This window comes from Puma concolor, chromosome C1 (genome assembly GCF_028749965.1).
Source record: "Puma concolor isolate L17-30 chromosome C1, mPumCon1.1.hap2, whole genome shotgun sequence".
NCBI lineage: Eukaryota > Metazoa > Chordata > Mammalia > Carnivora > Felidae > Puma > Puma concolor.
In genome coordinates, this window is record NC_141674.1 from 72,716,510 (window position 1) to 72,739,035 (window position 22,526).

A 22,526-nucleotide genomic window follows, 5' to 3' on the forward strand; every position below is an offset into this window, starting at 1 on the left:
GTAGAAAGTCAAAAATTTGCTTCAAAATACTGAAAGGGAAAAAAAAGTCAACCAAGAATACTATACCCAGCAAAGCTGTCTTTCAGAAATGAAGATGTGATAAGGACTGTCCCCCCAAAACAAAAGCTTATGAGTTCATCACCACTAAGACTGTCTTACAAGAAATACTAAAGGGCACTTTTCAAACTCAAATAAAAAAATATAATTAATGTCATAAAAACATGAATGTGTAAAATTCACCAACAGATATAAATATATATACATATTCAAAGCCAGATTCTCTAATATTGTAATGATGGTGCATAAATCACTTATAACTCTAGTTAAAAAGTTCAAAAACAAACATATTAAACTAAAATAACTAAAATAATTTGTTACTGTATACATAATATAAAAAGATGTAGGGGCGCCTGGGTGGCGCAGTCGGTTAAGCGTCCGACTTCAGCCAGGTCACGATCTCGCGGTCCGTGAGTTCGAGCCCCGCGTCGGGCTCTGGGCTGATGGCTCGGAGCCTGGAGCCTGTTTCCGATTCTGTGTCTCCCTCTCTCTGCCCCTCCCCCGTTCATGCTCTGTCTCTCTCTGTCCCAAAAATAATAAATAAACGTTTAAAAAAAAAAAAAAAAAAAAAAAAAAGATGTCAACTGTAACATTAATGACCTGAAATGTGAAGAGGAGAGAAGAAGTAAAAGTATAAAGTTTCTGTATGCTATTGCAGTTGTTACCTGCTTAAAATAGGATGCTATATTTTATGTAAGCCACAAAGGAAGAGTGTGGTCGATACACAAATTTTAATAAAAGATTAAGTCACACTGCTACAAAAAAGTCATAAAATCACAAAGTAAGACAATAAGGGAGAAAACAAGGAAGAAATGATCTATAAAACAGTCCGCAATTAATTAAATGTCAATAGGAAGACCTTATCAAAAATTACTTTAATTGTAAATGTATTAAATCCACTAATCAAAAAATACAGAATAGCTGCATGGATAAAAAGACAAGAGTGACCTATATACTGCCTGCAAGTGACACTTAAACTTTAAGGACACACAAAGACAGAGTGAAGAAATGGAAAAAGATACTTCAAGCAAAAGAAACAAGGGTAACCAAGAGAAAGCAGGGATACTTACACTAACATTAGACAAAGTAGACTGTAAGCTAAATAATCATAAGAGAAAAAGAAGGTCATTAAATAATGATAATCAATAATATATAATTATAAATATTTGTGCACCAAACATTGGAGCTTTTAAATAGATAAAGCAAATACTAACAGAAATAAAAGAAGAAATACAAAGCAACATAATAATAGTTGGGAGACTTTAATAGCCTACTCTCTAAAATGGTTATATCATCCAGGCAGAGAATCAATAAGACAACAATGGATTTGAATAACACTATAAACCAAATATACCTAACAGACATATATAGAATATTCCATCGAACAGCAGCAGAATATACATTCTTTTTAAGCCTACATGAAATATTTTCAAGGACAGATCATATGTAAGGTCACAATGTAAGTCTCAACAAACTTAGGAAGATAGAAATTATATCAAGCATCTTTTTAACCACAATGGTATCAAACTAGAAATCAACAATAGGAAGAGAGCTGGAAAATTCACAAATACATAGAAATTAAAAAGCATATTCCTCAACAAACAATGGATGAAAGAAGAAAGCAAAAGGGAAATAAAAAAATCGTTAGACAAACAAAAATAGACACACAACATAGCAAAATTTATGGAATGCAGCAAAAGCAGTTCTAAGTGGGGAGTTTGCAGTGATAAGAGCCTACATTAAAAAAAGGAGAAAGATCTCAAATAAGTAACTGAACTTTACACCTCAAAGAAGTAGGAAAAAAAGAGCAAACTAAAGCCAAAGTTAGCAGAAGAAATGATGAAGATTAGAGCAAAAAGTAAGTGAAATAGAAAACACAAAAGTTATAGAAAAGATTAACAAAAGTAATACTGTAAAATCTTGGATTGCTTCATATATTGTAACTTGTTCTGCGAGTGTTCTGCAAAATGAGCCCACATGTCTAATAAGTTTTAACTTGATAAATGAGCGATGCCTTGAAATATGAGTTATCATGACACTGAACATCACATGATAACAACTGAGCCAATAGTTCTTTCTTTCTATCACTAAGGGATTGTGGGTGATCATCTTCCATGCTTGGATGCTCAGTCACAGGCCGTGTGGTGTTTGGCAGAAATCAGTGATTTTTCAAAACATTGGAAGGTACGCACAAATGGTACTAGTATATTTTTTGTCACTTCAAAGGACCTATTGACAGTCCTTTGCTTTTCCACACAAGAGTAAGCTTAAGAATGCTTTGCTTCATTCTAGGTCATTGGATAGTTTCCTGTTAAAGTTTCATGGAAAGAAAAAGATTCAATTGAACCAATAGACAGTAGTGATTCTGTTAGTGATAGTGAAAGTCATCCTACACAATAACCCTCCTCTCTCTTGTCTCCCTCACACCAGCCACGAAGGTTTTCAAAGGTCAGTGCAGGCTAATTTGCTTATTTTTCTTAATATTTTGTATTTTCTTTAATATTTTGTATTATATTATAGTATTATAATCATTTTTATATGAATAATTTTGGATTGTGAAACAAATCATCTGAGTTTCCATTATTTCTTATGGGGAAATTTGCTTTAATATACAAGTGTTTTGCATTACAAGCATGTTTCCAGAACAAACTATGCTTGCAAACCAAGGTTTTACTGTAGTTGGTTTCTTAAAATGATAAACAAAATTGACAAACTTTTAGCTAGACTCACTAACACAGAAAGGCCTCAAGCACAGTTAGAAATGAAAGAGAAGACATTATAAGTGAGACATTATACTACAGAAAGACTAAGGTTCATAAGAGCCTACTCAGATACAATTATTTGTCAACAAATTGGACAACTTAGAAGAAATGGATAAATTCCTAGAAACATAGTACTTACCAAGACCGAATCATGAAGAAATAGAAAATTTGAATAGACCAATAATGAATAAAGAGACTGAATCAGTAATGAAAAACCTCTCAACAAAGAAAAATAGATTTTGCTGATGAATTCCACCAAACATTTAAAGACAAATTAATGATAATATTTCTCAAATTCTTTCAAAATTTTGAAGAGGAAAAATACACCCAAGCTCATGTCTACATTACTTTGATACTAAAGCCAGATAAGGATATTATAAGAAAATAAAAGCACAGCCCAATATCCCTAATGAATATAGATGTAAAAATTCTCAACAGAATAGTAGCAAATTAAATTCAGCACATTAAAAGGATCATACACCATGATCCAGTGGGATTTATTCCAGGAATGCAAGGATTGTTTGTCTACAAATCAATCAATGTGATAAACCCTACTCAGAGAATTAAAGAAAACCATATGATTATCTCAATAGATGCAGAAAGAGTACTTGGCAAAATTCAATAACCTTTCATGATGAAAACTTTCAACAAAGCAGGAATGGGGGGAACAAACTTCAACATAATAAAGGTTATATATGACAAACCCACTACTAATATCATGTTCAACAGTGAAAGATTGAAAACTTTTCCTCTAAGATCAACAACAAGAGACCAAGGTGCCCACTCTCACCATTTCTATTCAACATAGTACTAGAAATCCTACCCAGAGAAATTAGGCAAGAAAAAGAAATAAAAGGCACTCAAATTTGAGAGGAATAAAACTGTCCCTGAAGATATACATTATCTTCATATAGAGAAAACCCTAAAGACTCCACAAAAGAAATGTTAAAATTAATAAATGACTTCAGAAAAACAACAATATACAAAATCACCTATAAAACCCAGTCATGTTTCTATACACTGACAATATATATCTAAAAAAGAAATAAAAAACATTCCTATTTATAATAGCATCAAAAATAATAAAATACTTAGGAATAAATATAACCAAGGAAGTGAAATATCTATGCAGTGAAAACTATAAGACATTCATGAAAGAAACTGAAGACACATAAATGGAGAGATATATCATGCTCATAGGTAGGAATAATTAATATTGTTAAAATATCCATATTACCCAAAACCATCTACAGATGCAATGTAATTCCTTTCAAGATAACAGCTGCATGTTTTACAGGAACAGAAAAAATCCTAAAATTTGCCTGGAACCACAAAATACCCCAAATAACCAAAACAACATTGAGAAAGAAAAATAAAGCTGGAGGTATCACACCTATTAATTTCAAACTATATATACTAATCAAAACAGTATGATACTGCCATTAAAACAGACATATACATTAATGAAAAAGAATAGAGAACCCAGAAATAAATGCATGCATATACGGTGCATATATGTGCATGCATATACACTATATATATGTGTGTGTGTGTGTGTGTGTGTGTGTGTGTGTGTATATATATATATATATATATATAGTGGGTGTGTATACATATATATATATATATATATATATATACACCATTTTTTTCAAATGTAATTTGACCATATATATGTATATACATATATATGTATACACATATATATAAATATGGGGTGTGTGTATATATATATATAGTATTGTGGTTTATATACACAATGGAATATTGTTCAACCACAAAAAGAAGGAGATTCTGACATGTGCAACAACGTGAATGGACCTGGAAGGCATTGTTATGTGCAGAGGAAAAAAATACTATATGATCTTATATGTGTATGTATAATATATGTATATTATCTACAAAAAACTGAAATCATTGAAACAGAGTACATTGATGATTGTTGCCGGTAGTGGACAGATGGGGAAATAGTCAATGGGTACAAGCTTCCACTTATAAAATAAATAACCCATAGAGATCTAATATACAATGTGGTGACTACTTCACAGTATTATATATTTGAAAGTTGTTAAGAGAGCAAATGTGAAATGGTGGATGTATTAACTAATTCTATTTGGTAATCATTTATATATATGCATATATATGTATATGTATATATGTGTATCAAATCATCACATTGTACACATACATACACATACATACATACATTGTACACATACATAACATTGTACACAATGTTACTTGTCAATTATATCTCAAAGTGGGAGAAAAAAACTTCAAGGACTTGTGTGTCACATGGAAAAAGTGTCTTTCTTCCTTGGATATTAAGTAGGCTGATAATCAGTCCCTGGTTTGGCCCTCTTTCAAGTCACAGTTCCACACTTTCAATTACTCAATGGACGTATAAGGCAATCAGAATGTGTCTGTGTTTGTGTCTGTGTGTGTGTGTCGGTATGTGTGTGTGTGTGTGTGTGTGTGTGTGTGTGTAGATGTAGGGGACTGAATTTACTGAGTACTCAAAAATGAACCCAGCACTACTCACCGGAGGACCCATCAGACCTGGTCCACCCAAGGGTCCTGAAGCCCCTGGTAAGCCCGTCTCTCCTTTTTCTCCATCTTCTCCAGGAAGACCCCTTCCTCCTGGGTTTCCCTGTAACCCAGTAGAAATTTTTAAGAAAGGGAGAGCAACACAATAATTACATCACACAATAAGCAGATTTTTGTTTAGAACATAAAAGTAATTATGTAATTATGTAATATTTTAAAGATTTCATAAAAAATCTACTTATACATAGTGAGAAAGTATAATTTACCTTTAATCCATCTTTTCCTTGGAGACCTTCTTCTCCAGGTGCTCCTGGTTCACCCTATTGTGTAGCAAAAACAGTAAGATTTATTGTTTTGTTAAATCATTCACCTTAACTTCTTTTTTCTCCTGATATCTATAGAAAGTAGCAGGTTTTTGTACATTTATTCCTACTTCTTTATTTATAAGGGTTATTTGTCAGTATAATAAGCTTGATATAATTTGCTTGGAATAGCTCTGAAGATGATTTAAAGAGTCAGTATTATAAATTCAAAAAAAGATGGTTCCAGAATGTTATTTTTTTTTTTCAATGTTTATTTATTTTTGGGACAGAGAGAGACAGAGCATGAACGGGGGAGGGGCAGAGAGAGAGGGAGACACAGAATCGGAAACAGGCTCCAGTCTCTGAGCCATCAGCCCAGAGCCTGACGCGGGGCTCGAACTCACAGACCGCGAGATCGTGACCTGGCTGAAGTCGGACGCTTAACCGACTGCACCACCCAGGCGCCCCTGGAATGTTATTTTTTAGATATTTAAGAGAAATATGTATTCATTTGTATCTCTGCAAATTTATATAGCTAGACCTGTGTTTCTGAATTCAAAGACTGTAAATACTACATCTCTTAAAGTTGTAGTACCTTCCTGTACCGAATTAAATGGATTAATATGACTTAATTTAGTTAAAATCAGTGTACCAGATTTTTATGGTCTGTATTTTCTCTTTTACAGGGGAGATGCAACAATAAAGGCCCTGGTACATCAAGAAGCTGTCTTCTTAGATAGAGAACTTCACAGAAAAGTATAGCCATACTCTATGAAGCTATTAAAGTAGTACTGGCTCTTTTGTTACCTGAAATATTTAAAAGTAAGTTAATTAGTGCATCTTTACAGTTGCCCCATTGCTCCCACCACTGACACTTCCATTACCCAACCCTCTGCAAATAAAGTGAAAATGAAAAAGACACTGGGTGTAAGATATATCTCCCTACTTTGCCTTTTAGTATGCAAATGTCTCTTAAAATTATCTTGGGAAAAATTTACCACAGCTTAAAGGCTGTCTATAGTAGAATAACTTCTCTAAGCTATCCAATTATACTTCTTTACAATTTTTTCCTCAAATCTTGATAACTTTGTGTGACTCTAGAATTTTTTTAAACATAAATTAGATTGTGATCATTTTTTGCCCTGTTACGTCAGGGAATATCCTGAGAGTTGATTACTATTATTTGTGAATTTCTTCTTTTTTTTAAGTTTATATTTTAAATGTTTATTTACTTATTTTGAGACACAGGCAGAGAGAGAGGGAGAGAGAGAATCCCAAACAGGCTCCATGCTCAGCACAGAGCCCAATGAGGGGATTGATCCCACAAACCATGAGATTATGATCTAAGCTGAGATCAAGAGCTGGATGCTCAACCGACTGAGCCACCCAGGTGCCCCTGTGAATTTCTTCTTAAGGTAACAGTAGTGACAATCACAGTGACTCTGAATATGTGTAAAGCATTCTGCAGAGTATACCCAATACCGAGAAAAGGATGTATGAGTTTAGGACTCCAAACACTACTAATACAATGTGGACAGGGTTTTGCATGCAACTATAGAAATATGAAATAAGGACAAATGTTTTCTTTTATGCACCAGAAAGGTTCATTATGCATTTTAAAGATTTATTTATGCTAAGTTTTGAGTCTGTGAACTACATAGGCCAGTGCATTAAAATGGTTCCCAGCAGACATTTACCCGTAACCCTGGTTCTCCAGCAACTCCAACATTGCCTGTAGGTCCAGCATTTCCCTGAAGAAACAAAGGGAAAGATTAAACTTTTTTTCTACTAAAACAACATGTCTAATACTTATGGAAGGCATATCATGAGGATAGGAGTTTTAAAACACTTCCCAGTTTTTTCTTTTTCCTGGATTAATTTTTTGATAATATTTTGCCCCACTAGCTTTATCATTTATCATTTCTATTTCTTCTCTCTCTCTTACACACACACTCACACACACACACACACACACACACACACACACACAGTATAGGTAGATAGATAGATAGATAGATAATTTTTTCTGACAAATATATTTTCTGACTTACTTGAGAACACTTCCCATTTTTATCTGCTATCCTTCACTTGCTTTCAGAATTATGGGTATTTGCCAAAATGTGGCAAACATAGGGGATTCAGTATTGAAAGTTTAGAGACCATTCCTTTTACTATTTAGAAAGGTTACCTTTGCACCTGGTTCACCTTGCAGACCTGCTTCTCCCTCAATACCTGAAGGGCCCTAGAAGAGAAGATTTGACACATTGTCTGGATATATTCCTTCACCAGTTGCAATGTCAATAACAACCTTATAAGAAGATGGTAGTAGTTTTTAGCCCAGAGTGAGATACCTATGTTCAGGAAAGTATTTTGCTGTTACTTTATAAACATCATCGCATAAGACCAGATAATTCTGGGACCTTTTAATAGTTCAAGTGGTAAGACAACATCACCTAAGTTAGAACTTTTAAGACCAGTTTCTTCAAATTCTTCGTCTCATATTTTAATCCTTGGCCCTCATATTTTAATCCTTGGTCAAAGAGAAATCACTTCCCATTTCCTCTTCTGATTTTCTACCCTCATATTCTTACATAATATTCTCTGTTTTTTCACTTTTTACTCTTCCATCCATTTCCGTTGAGCCCTTTGGAGCACACTCCCTTTAAAAATTTCAGTTTTCTTTATTCATTTTATAAAAAATATCACACAGGGGCGCCTGGGTGGCTCAATCGGTTAAGTGTCTGACTTCGGCTCAGGTCATGATCTTGTGGTTCATGAGTTCAAACCCCATGTTGGGCTCTGTGTGGACAGTTGAGAGCCTGGAGCCTGCTTTGGATTCTGTGTCTCCCCCTCTCTCTGTTCCTCCCCCAGTCGCACTCTGTCTAGCTATCTCTCTCTCAAAAATAAAGAATAAAAAAAAATCACACAAAGGTGATATGAGTTAATTCACATTATGAAAGATGTTTATGATATCTTTTCCACTTTCCTTTCATGGGTGGGTCCAGTTGGGAAGTACTTGGCTCCTTTTACCTTGAAAACGTAAACTTCTTACAACCTCTGGCTATCTCTAGACCTGGAGCTCCTACAATTGCTATTGCATTGTTTTTTGTTTCAGAGATGCTTCGGGGATGTATATCTTGTTTTGAGCATATTAAAGATACCCTCCCCACTCCCCTTCCTTGTTCTACCTTCTTCTCTCTCTTTCACGTGTATGTATGTATATGTGTGTATGTATAATTACAAACACATGCATATGTATTTTGTAATTCCCATGTTTTTGGAATAGAGAGGTAGTTTAAAGCATTCACTCACAACACTATCTTGACCAAAAGCTTTCTGTTTCCTTTCTACCTTTCAGTGATTCCTCAGTAGTTCTGATCCATGGGTGATACTCTTCCATAGAACTATTAGAGCTTAAACTATCTTTTATGTCATAGTATCTATCTCATAGGGTGTTATGAGAATCCATTAATACAGCAAAGCACACAAGTACTGCTAGGCACATAGAAAATGCTCCATAATTGTGGGCTATTATAATTATCATTAATATAATGCAAATTCATAGTTTCCTTCTAAAAGCTTGACTTTTAGTAAGGTATATCTGCCCTTTCACTTGCCTATAGTCATTTCCCTCTCCCATTATCCTCAACCATTATTCTAAACCAGCAAATTTCCCTCAACTGACCTACTCAACCCCTACTTCTTATCACAACAGAAATTATGTCTCCTACTCTGTTAAAAAAACTTCAAGTTATTAGGTATGACTTTTCTCAGCTTTCTTTAGGCTCAGAGGATGTGGCATAGTATAGGTTATCGGCATTAGTTTTTGAGTCAGATGTGTATTCAAAGCCAGGCTCTACTAATTCTTAACCTTGGGCAGATTAGTAGATGATGATCCCCATCTCCCTGATAATCTTCTCTGATCTCAGGAAAGGTATTGCCATCCATCCTGTTGCACAGCCTAGAAATCTGGGAATAATTTTTCACTTCTCTTTTCCCTTTACTTCCCATATTCTACAAATATGAAGGTTCTGCAGAATTTCTCAAATCCATCCACTTCTTTCCTTTTCTATACTTACTACTTTAGTTCAGAAGTTCATCATTTCTTGCCTGGTTGAATGCAAAGGCCCTTTAGTAGGTATACATGGCTTCACTCTTGTCTTCTCAAATATATCCTCTAAGCAGCTGCTGGAATTATCTTCCAAAGATATAAATCTGACTTTATCACTGCCCTGCTTATACCTTACAATGATTTAACACAGCCCATAAGATAAAACAAAACAAAAAGGCAACCTAATGAATTGGAGAAGATATTTACAAATGGTATATTTGATAAGGGGTTAATATCCAAAATTTATAAAGAACTTATACAACTCAATACCAAAAACCAATAATCCAATTAAAAATGGGCGGAAGACATGAATAGTTGGCCAACAGACACATGAAATGATGCTCAACATCACTCATCATTGGGGAAATACAAATCAAAACTACAATGAGATGTCACCTCACACCAGTCAGAATGGCTAAAATTAATAAAACAAGAAATAACAGGTGTTGGCAAGGATGCAGAGAAAGGGGAGCCCTCTTACACTGTTGTTGGGAACACAAACTGTTGCAGTCACTGTGGTGGGGTTTCCTCAAAAAATTAAAAATAGAAGTACCCTATCATCCAGCAATTGCACTACTAGGTATTTACCCTAAGAATACAAAAAACACTAATTCAAAGGGATATATGTACCCTGATGCTTATAGCAGCATTATCAATAATAGCCAAATTTTAGAAAGAGACCAAATGTCCATCTACTGATGAATGGATAAGGAAGATGTGGTGTGTGTGTGTGTGTGTGTGTGTGTGTGTGTGTGTGTGTGTGTGTGTACATACCATGGAATATTACTCATCCATCAAAAAAGAATGAAATCTTGCCATTTGAAATGACATGGATGGAGCTCGAGAGTATTATGCTAAACAAAATAAGTCAGAGAAAGACAAATACCATATGATTTGACTCATATGTGGAATTTAAGAAACAAAGCAAATGTTCACAGGGGAAAAAGGAGAGAGGAAAACCAAGAAACAGACTCTTAACTATAGAGAACAAACTGATGTTCAAACCAGAGGGGAGGTGGGTGGGGATATGGGTTAAACAGGTGATGTGGATTAAGAAGTGCACCTGTTAGGATTTGCACAAGGTGTTATCTGTGTTGAATCACTATATTGTTCACTTGAAACTAATATTACACTGTATGTTAACTGGAATTTAAATAAAAACTAAAAAAGAGAGAACTTTATGTGTATAAAATTAGGTTCACACAACAGTCATCCCTACTTTTAATGGAATTTTAGGCTTTGTTTTCTGAATATGAAACACAACACTACAGAATTATTCTTTAAATATATACTTAATGTATCAACTTTACCTTGAGGAGTCTTATAAAAAGTACTGAGTACTAGTGAAATAACAAGAAAGAGGCACAAAAAAATTACCTCAGCACCCGTTTCTCCAGGGGGTCCAGCATCACCTGGCAATCCTCGTGGTCCCTATATTAAGATAAAATTTAAGATCTGAGAATCAAAGTTACTCTGTATTTCAATTAACATATGCATCTAAATATGTAATTTATAATATATCATATGTAATAGAATACATAATTCCTTTAACAATGTATTACTTTACTTTTGTATAAAAAATTATAAGTTTATAGTTGATTCATTTGTGTGCATGTGTGTGTGTGTGTGTGTGTATGTTATGTGTATGTGAATAGTATTAGGCTATGTTTGCATTCAAAAGAAAAAGAAAGAAAGGACAGTACCTTTCATTCCCTAATTCACTCATCCCTTCAATAAACATTTATCAAGCACCTAATAAGTATGAAATATCATGCTAAGGGTTTTCAAAAGTTACCTTATTTAGTGGATATGACATTCCTGACAAATATGTGACAAAAAATAGCATTTTTAAAGAAGCAAATATATGACCTCCAATGAAATAAAAATATGTTGTAGTTTATATGATATTGAGTCCAGTTCAACAATATCTCTGTTTCACATGAACAGATATAACAGTGTTTACCCATATAGATAATCACTAAGGTGCAATAAATGCATTTTGGGGCCTTGGTGGGAATCTTGGCCACTGTAATATTGAATAGTATAATTTTAAGTAAACAAATATTGAATAGTTTACTGCATAAACATCAGATTGCTGAACTTAAAGATGTGTGGAAGCCATTTCACTGGCTAGAATTATTTTAGAATAATACTTATTTAGCAACTACAATATAATGCTGTTTCTCCAGCCATCCAAAGAAGCTACTTGCAGTTTTTGACCTTTTTAGAAAGCACAAAGAAGCTGTTTTCTGATTAAGATAGTTAAAATTTTCTATGAGATTATGCTCCCTAACAATTTTGTGAACACCTCACTTTAAAAAAAAAGTGTAGTAATGGGAAGGAAAAAATGTGCTATCATTGGTTGTCTTCAACTGTTTTCTTAATTGTTACAGTCAGTAATGTTCATTTTAACATTTAAAAAGTATGGCAAGTACCAAAAAAAAAAAAAACCAGATTAAGTATGTATTAAGTATATCTACCATTCAGAGGTTACACTGTAAATATTCTTGCATATTTCCTTCTAGCTCTGTTGTGGGGGCATACTTATAAATAATGTAATTATCTGTTTTATGCTTAAGATTCTATTTTGAATATAAATATTTTATCATGTTGTTGTAAATACTTCATAACAACTTGTTCAACAGATACATAATATCCATTCATCTCATATTCTATAGTACTGTAATCTAGTCATTTTCTTAATAACAGACATTTATATTGTTTCTATATCTCCTTTACAGTAAATATTACTTTACTAGATTTATTATATGCATGTTAGACTATTTATCAGTGAATGTTAGGACCTGTACCATCAGGTGATATTGTCAAATAGCTGAGATAAATATTTGAAGGCTAGGGTTGTAAGGTTGCATAAGCCATTAAAGGTATTAAGAGGTCAATGATGTTTTTCATTTATGGCTCATTAAATATTATGTATAATATTTAAAAATTTATGAATTCTCCTCAGAATGTATTTCTACACTGTTATAAAGATGCTGAGAGAAACACGTCTGTGCAGATGTCTTTGTGTGTATTCTGAATATTCTCCCTTAGAAGAGAGTCTGAAATGTACCATTATTTAGTCACAAAGTCAAGTACGTTTCCGGAAAGGTTGCAATAACTAACTTTTCACAAGAAATACATAAAAGTAAAATCTATTTCATTGAATTCATGCCAACACAGAATATTCATTTTTAAATTCTTCTTTAATTTGATGGACAACCTCTTATCTTAAAATGTGTATATATTTAACTATTAGCAAGGCTGAATATCATTTCTGTTATTTGTTTATCAGCTATCTGTAATAATCTATGTATTACTTAATCATGTCTTTTGCCTATGTATTTTTGGAGTCATTTATAAAATTTGTATGAGTATTTTATGTGTTGTGGACACAGACTTTCAGGCATCCTATTTTATTGTTAACATCTGCCCAGTATGTAGTTTATCATTTTATTTTTAAAATATATTATTAGGGTGCCTGCGTGGCTCATTTGGTTAAGCATCTGACTCTTATTTTGACTCAGGTCATGATCTCACAGTTTGTGGCTTCAAACCCCATGTCGGTCTCTGATTCTCCCTCTCCCTCTCTCTTGGCCCCTCTCCTTCTCGTGCACATACTCTCTCTCAAAATAAATAAATAAGTTTAAAAAATATATTGTTAAAGATAACTTTTTTCCCACTAAGTGTGATCACTGTTAAATCTGTTAATCTTTTAAGACTTTTTCCATCACAATTAAGATTAAAACATCTATTTCCATTTAATTATTCTATATTATTTCTTTTAAGCTTTTTAAAATTAAAGTTTATTTATTTATTTTGAGAGAGAGAGGCTTAACTGACTGAGCTACCTAGGCATCCCTAATACATTAATTTTAAAAATCGTCAATCTTTTAGTTAGGTAATAATTTGACTTTCTACTTAAGTCTGTTTTTGGGTCTCTTAATGAAGTTTTGAAGTTTTCTTCTTATGTGCCCCATCCAATTCTCATTAAGTTTATCCTTATGTATTGTGTTTCGTTTCTATCTACAGTGGGATATTTTTTTCTATTATATTTTATTACTTGTACACAGAAAAACTTATTTTTAAAAATATTTATGTCTTGCCATTATATTACTCTATCTCAGAAATTGAAAAATACAGAATTAAGTTTTTAGGTTTTACAAGTTTTTGGGGCTTTTTTAAAATTTCACTAAGTAATAATGCTTTCCTTTCCTTATATTATCATTTCTGCGTCATATACCACTACACTAGCTAAAACTTTTTGAATAATGTTAGAAAATATAGTGACCGTGATCTTATCTTGTGGCCTATGTTTCTAGTGTTTTAGTGTTTCTTAGCAGGTTGGGTGAGAATACAAGATAAGTTACTTTCCCTTATTACAGAACTATGCTTATGTTACTAGAATATTTTGTTTTAACTAATAAACTTTATTTCTTACAGAAATTTTAGATGTATAGAAAAATTAACAAAGTACAGAGAGTCCCCATATACCACCCCTGCCTAGTTTTCCCTATTATTAATATCTTATATTTGTTACAATGGATAAACCAAGATTGACACACTATTACTAACTAAAGTACACAGTTTACAATCTGTGTTCACTCTGTGTTGTACTGTTATATGAGTTTTGAGAACTGTACATCATGTCTCCATCGTGACAGTATGATACAAAATAGTTTCACTGCTTCCAAATTGTCCTGTTTTCCCCCTATTCATCTCTGGTCCTCTTCCCCCAACACCTGGCAACCACTGGTCTTTTTAGTGTCTGTGTAGTTTTACCTTTTCCAGAATGTCATATAGTTGGAGTCATAAAGTATTTATACTTTTCAGATTGGCTTCTTTTACTTATCAGGATGCACTTGAAAGGTCCCTCTGTCTTTTTGTGGCTTAATAGCTCTTTTCTTTTTATTGATGAATAATATTTCATTATATGGATGTACCACAGTTTGTTTATCCATTTACCTTTTGAGGACATATCAGTTGCTTCTACCTTGGGCAACTATAAATAAAGCTGCTATAAATATTCATGTGCAGGTTCTTGTGTGGACATTAAATTTTCCACTTCTAGGGGCGCCTGGGTGGCTCAGTCAGTTGAGCGTCCAACTTCGGCTCAGGTCATGATCTGGCAGTCTGTGGGTTCGAGCCCCGTGTTGGGCTCTGTGCTGACAGCTCAGAGCCTGGAGCCTGCTTCAGATTCTGTGTCTCCCTCTCTCTCTGCCCCTCCCCTGCTCATGCTCTGTCTCTCTCTGTCTCAAAAATAAATAAAAACATTAAAAAAAAAATTTTTTTTTACATTTTCCACTTGTTTTCATAAATATTCAGGAGCATGATTGCTGGATCATAATGGTAAGAATATGTTTAGCTCTGTAAAAACCTGCCAAGTTGTGTTCCAAAGTTGCTGTACCATTCTGTATTACCATCAACAATGAATGAAAACTCAGTTATTCCACGTCTTTGTTAACATTTGGTATTGTCAGTGTTTTAGATTTTAGCCATTCATATAGGTATGTAATAGTATGTCACTGTTTTAATTTGTACTTCTTTAATGACATATGACAAGCATATTTTCATATGTTTCTTTGCCATCTGTATGTCTTTGGTGTAGTGACTGTTCATATCTTTTGCCTACTTTTTAAACGGATTGTTTGTTTTCTTATTATTAACTTAAAAAATTGTAAATGTTTATTTATTTTTGAAAGAGAGAGACAGAGCACAAGACAGGGAAGGGCGGAGAGAGAGGAGACACAGAGTCTGAAGCAGCATCCAGGCTCTGAGCTGTCAGCACAGAGCGCAATGTGGGGCTGAAACTCACAAACTGTGGGATCAGGACCTGAGCTGAAGTCGGATGCTTAACCAACTGAGCCACCCAGATGCCCCTCTTATTGTTAACTTTTAAGAGTTCTTTCTGTATTTTGTATACAAGTCCCATATCAGATCTGCATTTTGCAAATGTTTTTTCCCAGTGTGTTGCATGTCTTTCATTCTCTTAATATATCTTCCACAGAGCAGAAGTTTTTAATTTTAATGAAATCCAACTTATCAATTTTTCCATTCACAAATAATGCTTTTGGTGTTATATGTAAAAAGTCATTGTTAAATCCAAGATCAGTGAGATTTTCTTCTTATGTTAACTTATAGAAGTTTTATAAATTTTAAACTTAGGTCTATAATCCATTTTGAGTAAAAGCTTTTTTTAAGTATTTTTGAAAGTTGTATTCTGAAACCTTGTTATTTTTTAAAAAGTTTATTTATTTATTTTGAGAGAGAGAACCAGCAGGGGAGGATCAGAGAGATAGAGAGAGATCAGGGGAGGGACAGAGAAAGAGAGGGAGAGAGAGAGAGAATCCCAAGCAGGCTCCGTGTTGTTAGCACAGAGTCCCAACCGTGAGATCATGACCAGGGCCAAAATCAAGAGTTGGATGCTTAACCAACTGACCTACCCAGGCGCCCCACATGCAACCTTGTTATAACTGCTTATTGGTTCCAGGAGTGGTTTTTGTGTATGTGTGTCAATTGTTGGGGTTTTCCACATGGTTGAGTTCATACCTACTTTGTTACTGTTTTCTATTTGTTCCTCTTGTTCTTTGTTTGTTTTGTCTTCCACCCTTTTTTTAGCCGGCTGTGAATTTCAATTAATTCCATTTTCTCTCTTATTTTACCATATCAAGTATACTTCTTTAAAAAATTTTTCAGTGGTTTCTCTAGAGTTTGCAATGCACATTTATAATGAATTCAAGTCTATTTTCAAATAACACTATATCACTATACTTAGCCATAAAATGTGAGACTAAATACACTGTTACAATTACCATTTTGCACCAATACCTGTTCTATTAAGAATAAGAAAAACAAATGACTTGATCTTACTTTTATATATTCCTTCTAAAGCTTTTCCTTTCTTCTGTTTCTAGAGTCTCATCTATATAATTTTCCTTCTCTATGAAGAACTTCTTTTAACATTTCTTACAAGGTTGGTCTACTCGTGACAAATTCCAACAGTTTTTGCTTGTCTGAGAAAATATATTTCTACTTCACTTTTGAATTCCCAGTCTGAAAATTTCTAAGTCTCTGACATATCTGAGTCTGTTCGTGATGCTTGCTTTGTCTCTTCAGACTGTTTTTTCCCCCTTTTATCCTTTCCCCCCTTTTATCCGATATTTTGTTGTTGTTGTTGTTGAAAGCCAAGTAAGATGTAAAACGACCCAAGGTAAATAGGTCTTTAGTGTAAGGTTTTATGTTATCTGGCTGGGAATTAGGCTGTGTTTACTGTTTGCTGCACTATGGTGTCAGAGGATAAATTTCCTCCTAGTGTCATTGTGTTTGTCTTGTCCATTGTCTTCAGGCTTTCCCAGAGACACCTTTAAAAGGGTTTGTGTCTGTAGTTCTTTTAGCTGTAATCCTCAGCTATTAAATAGGAGCCCTATTTATGTGGTGGTGAGTTAAGGTGGGGGGGTGGGAAGAAGCATTCTATAGCTTTATGATATAGAAATGGCTAGGGCTGGGAATTGTTCTTCCCAGTTCAGTAGGCTTTGGTGAAACCCCAAACAGTTAGCTCTGACAAAACAGGTTCCCTTGAGGGCAAGCCTTGTTAAGGAGAACAGAGAACTCTGGGTATATTTCAAAGTGGTTATTTTTCCCATCCCACTGCTAGATGCAGAAATAGACATTTCTCTGAACTTTATAGTGAGAACCTAGCAGGTCTCCTGGAGGTAAAACTCAGTAACAAGTGGGGCCTTCTTAGGAGCCTCTCTTAGTTTTTTAACACTTAAGATACTCTAAACTGTGTCTTCAGCAATTTGTCAATTATAGTTTAAAGTGCTCCTACCATCCAATTACAGGCTTCTGCTTCTGGTAAGCTCTGGTTCTCTCTATCCTCCTGTCTGTCTCTCCAGTTTTCAGGCAATAGTTTGTCCTTTGACCTCATTGATCTAAAAAGAGTTGTTGATTTTCAGTTTGCTAGGCTTTTGCCTTATTGTAAGAAGGGGAATGGCAGCTTCCAAGTTCCTTACAATTCAGACCAGAAATCGTTTTATTATAAATTTTTAATAAATCAAGAGTAGTTGTTGAATTTTAATGAGTACTGGGTTTTGGCATTTTCCCAGTATATCTGTTATATGTTATAATAAGGATTTCTTAATATTAAGTAATTTTCCCTTTGTAATTCCTCTTTTGCATCATCTTTCACTTCATTCAGTTAATTCTTTTTATATAGCTGATTTTACTTGATATTTTTGGTATTTAATTGAAATTCATCTCTAGCCTTTCATTTTTTCTTTTTCTGTATGGCTTTAGAATTGTCAAAATTTTACTGAGACACTGATATGGGATCTTCTTTCATCATTTGTTTCTAGAACTTTTGCCATTTTTAATATCTTCATGAGTAATTTAATGTTACTTTTCATCAAATACTTTTAATTAACCTGAGAATCCTGATAATTATCTTTTAAGGTAAGTGGAAGTGACTTCTGGTACTCAACTAAGGAAGTGTACATAGAAAATAATATTTTTTAAATTGGAGGGTATATTCTAAAGCAAGCTTATCAAGAATTGACCTTTTTTAAACTATAGCATTCCCCTCATCTTCCTTTTTAAAGGCAATTTTCAATGTTTAAAGATAGCAAAAATATTTATTTGGGTCAGCCAGACACTTAGGAATCATACTTCACATATGGAAATCTATCTCCTATAGATTTTATATCTCCTTTTGAATCTTTTATATCCATACACTTCTTTTTTTCTGCTAATCAAAAGGGTTCTACCATCTCTTACTTGGATTATTGTAACAGAAAGCAGTTCTTGTCCATTCCTAGTCCCTTCCAATTTGTTTGAATAATCTTTGCAACACAATAATATCATCATAAAACTAGCCCTATCTCTTCAATGACATTATTTTCTTCGTATGATAAAAATACAAATCCTTGGTAATAGGGCTCATAAAGCTACATGTTTTGTTCTCTGCCTCTTTTGCCATCCTTTTCTTATACTTACTTCCTACCTGACTCTGTGCCCCCACCAGGCTAGTCTTCTTTAAGATCTTCAAATAAATACGCAGAGCTTCCTCTCAGCTCATGTTCTCTCTAAAATGACCTCTCCCCATCTTTGCCTAAGTAACTACTATTCATTCTTCAGATCCCAGCTCAAATGCTCCTCCTCCTGAAGGCTTCCCTAAGGATAGTTTCTCTGTTATACATTCTCTTAGAATTGAATGCCTGTACTTCACAGCATTTAGCTCAGTTTGCAGTTTTCCATTGTTCTCTGTGATAATCTAATTAGTACATATTTACATCATTATACTGAAACCTCCATACTTACCACCATACTCCCAGTGCTGGTACTTAATGAATATTTGTTGACTGAATGAATGAATGGTCAACTATCCAAACCCCAATATTTGCATTGCAATGAGCAAATTAGTTTGAATCTTGTCTGGGAAAAAGACAACTCTCAGGGGTCTTGACTATAGAAAAGATGTGGTCTCTCTTAGTATTCTTAAAATATAAATCTCCACATATCTTCTGTGTCTCTCATTTTACCAATTTACTTCCTTTCTTTTCTATAATTTAACTAGGCAACTCAAATATACAAAGCAAAGCCCATAACATCCATTATAAGCTTATTTGCATTTTATTTACCAGACCCACTGACCCAGTGACCTGAATGTCAAGTTTTAGGTGCTACTAAACTATTAAATTGTTTATACTTATAGTAACAAACATTTTCTTGTATAAAGCCTAAGCTATTGTCTCTGCTGTTGGCATAGCTCTTTTGACATACTTTACTTAAATGTGTTCCTTATTAAGTTAGTTTCCATTGCATTTCACTGCATCTAAAATTACTGGCTGACTGATTTTGCTTTTTGGGTATAAGACCTTTTGTTAATTCAGTTTGACAAACATACACTAAATTGATCTAATATGCCAGGTATTATACCAGGCAGGATTATAAACATGAGAAAAGTGGTCTCTAACTTCAAAGAGATATAAAATTTTTAGAAGAAAGAGATATTTAAGTAAATAATGTTAAAGACGGTTGCATTATTTTTGGTCAAATAAAGGTTAGGATACAACAAGAGATATAAAACAGGGAGAGAACCAAAAAGAGTTCATTTGATAAACTCATTTTTAAAATTCTTTATTTGGAGAGATTTATATTTACAGTTAAATGTTTACTTCTTGCTTAGAGAGATTACACCAGAGATTAAATATGTAAAGGAGGAAATGAACACAATTTGGTAAGAATAGCTCTTTGTTAAATTTTCCACTTGCTACTAGCTAAATGAATCATGCAAAGGCCACCTGTAAACCTTTGGGTCAACTAATAGATAAGATCAACCCAGTAGAATTTCCAAGACTATATTGTATTATAAATCTTACAAGCATGTTATAGCATATTACACCTAATACTATTAACCAGAAGAATGACTACATAGGAAATAAAGAATAAGTTGTGAGAAAGTCTTTCCTTTTAACAATCATTTTCCATGGAAATTTTATAATCGAATCATATTTATGAAATTGTGATGTAAGATTTTACATTACTGGTGTACCAACATTTCTGTCATGTTTGTGCATTTGGGCCCATCAGATGTAGAGTTTGGCTTCTTTGTACGGTATTTCATTACAGAGTTGGCCACAAAAATATGATTGTGTGTGTGTGGCAGTGTAATAATCATTATAAGAACAGCTAGCCATTCACAAAGAAAATTTCTGTAAGTCAATAAAACAGAGCTGTCTTTGTTGAAAATAGAAATATGGGAAGTTTTAGCAGTTCCAGAGAGATAGGAACATTTGACAATATAAGACCAGAAAGGTAATAAAAACTATATTCACAGCAAAATATTTTCTATAGAATTAGGTGTCCATGATAAATTCTGCTTTCAAAAATGTACCACCACAGTACAGGAGGGCAATAACAAGAAGGTAAATGTATATTATGAAGAAAATACAATTAGAAAAATAAAAAGTTAAACTTACTGGTTCTCCTTCAAGTCCTCTGTCTCCTGTACTCCCAGGGGGTCCTTGTAAACCCTGAATAAACAAAGGCAAAATTTGAAGAAAAAGTGATGCTTGAACATGTTTTATTTTCCTTACCTTAGCTTTCCTTTATAATCTTCCCACCTAACCTATCTGTCAACCTCTATTCTCTCTTTTCTTTTTGTGCTAAAATATATATAACATAAAGTTTTCCATTTTAATACTTTTTAAGTGTGCAGTTTTATGGTATTAAGTACCTTCACATTGTTGCACTACCATAATCACTATTTATTTTCAGAAACTGTTTATCTTCCCAGACTGAAATTCTATCCCCATTAAAAAACATCCTTTCTCCCTCCCCAGTTCCCCTGGAAACCACAATTCTTGTGTTCTGCCTCTAATTTGATTACTTAAAGTGCTTTATATAAGTAGAGTCATACCACATTGTTCTTTTGTCTCTGACTTATTTCATGTGGCATAATGTCTTCAAGTTTCACCAATATTATAACATGTATCAAAACTTCCTTCATTTTTGGAAAGGAGGAGATGCTAGTGGAGTATGAAAACCCTAGGCTCACCTAGTCCCACAAATACAAGGTAACTATAAAATCATCCTAGTACCCCAGAAATCAACCTGAAGACTGAAAGAACAAACTCCACAACTAAAAGGAGAGAAAAGGTCACATTGAAGAAGGCAGGAAGTATAGAGACATGGTTTAGGGAAGAAATGGATCCTGGCTGCTGTGTAGGGGAGGGAGTAATGGTTTTAGAGAAGGTCAAGAGAGAGGAGCACACAAGGGAATGCAAAATGAGAATGTTTCCCATACTATTGGCTTAGGAAATCAGAAGGGCTGAATTTTGTGAGTTTTTGCACCCACTGGGGCTTAAAGCCTAGAATTTTAAAGGTTAACAGGCTTGGCAGAGATAGAGCCTGAAAAGCACTGCACTGCTCTTGGACAGAAGGCAGGCAGACAACCTAGGGGCATACAGTGTGGAAACAGTTATAAGAAGAACTCCTCAGGCACAGTGGGGAGATGATTCACTCTTCTTGGAGTAGGTCTCTGAGAGGCAGCTTTCAAGGAGATGCCTCTCCACTTCTCTGGAACAAAGTTGCTGCCAACACCATTTTTCTCCCCCATCCCTCAGCATAAACACAGAGCCACCTGCAGGAAAAAGCACAGTGCTGGCACTGTCTGCCTACCATGCTTACACTAAGCCCCACCACCCTGCACTCTGGTGGAACTGCCTTTCTCGGTCATGCCTGCCTCAGTCCCAGTGTGGCAGGCTACTCTGCAAGAAGACCAACACAAATCCCTGACCACACCACATCTGCCTACTAGAGAGTTTTGCAGGGCCTCAATTCTGGTGGAGGTGGTGACAGGTCTCATTTCACAAGCAGACTAGAGAACACCTAGTTACATCTCACCACATTCAGGCCAAGGGCCAATAATTGCCCACAGTAGGCAAGAGGAGCCTCTGCCAATGAACAGCCTGAAGGGTAGAGCAGCTGGAACAAAATAGTAGGGCATATGCAGCACACACTGGAGACACTCCCTGAAGTGTCAGGTCCTGGATAATAACTTATTTCTTCATAAGGTCATTACTTTCAGGAACAGGAGACATAACTGGCTTTTCTAACACACAGAAGCAAGCAGAGACTTAGACAAAATGAGAAGCCAGAGGAATTTATCCCAAATGAAAGAACAAGATAAAGTTGTGGCCAGAGATCTAAGCAAAACATATATGAGTAACATGCCTGATGGAGAATTTA

The 22,526-nt window shown here is 34.4% G+C and overlaps 1 protein-coding gene across 5 annotated transcripts in view; it reads right to left on the reverse strand.

Annotated features, from left to right (window-relative positions):
* COL24A1 (collagen type XXIV alpha 1 chain) overlaps window positions 1-22,526 on the reverse strand; it is a 404,519-nt gene that overhangs the window by 117,840 nt on the left and 264,153 nt on the right. For all 5 annotated transcript variants that reach the window (XM_086717446.1, XM_025934829.2, XM_086717444.1 and 2 more), the window contains 6 exons: window positions 20,756-20,809; window positions 11,157-11,210; window positions 7,857-7,910; window positions 7,366-7,419; window positions 5,633-5,686; window positions 5,362-5,469 (listed from right to left, as the gene is read on the reverse strand). In XM_086717446.1, the coding sequence (XP_086573572.1) occupies window positions 5,362-5,469; window positions 5,633-5,686; window positions 7,366-7,419; window positions 7,857-7,910; window positions 11,157-11,210; window positions 20,756-20,809 (378 nt within the window). The remainder of the gene's footprint in view (window positions 1-5,361; window positions 5,470-5,632; window positions 5,687-7,365; window positions 7,420-7,856; window positions 7,911-11,156; window positions 11,211-20,755; window positions 20,810-22,526) is intronic.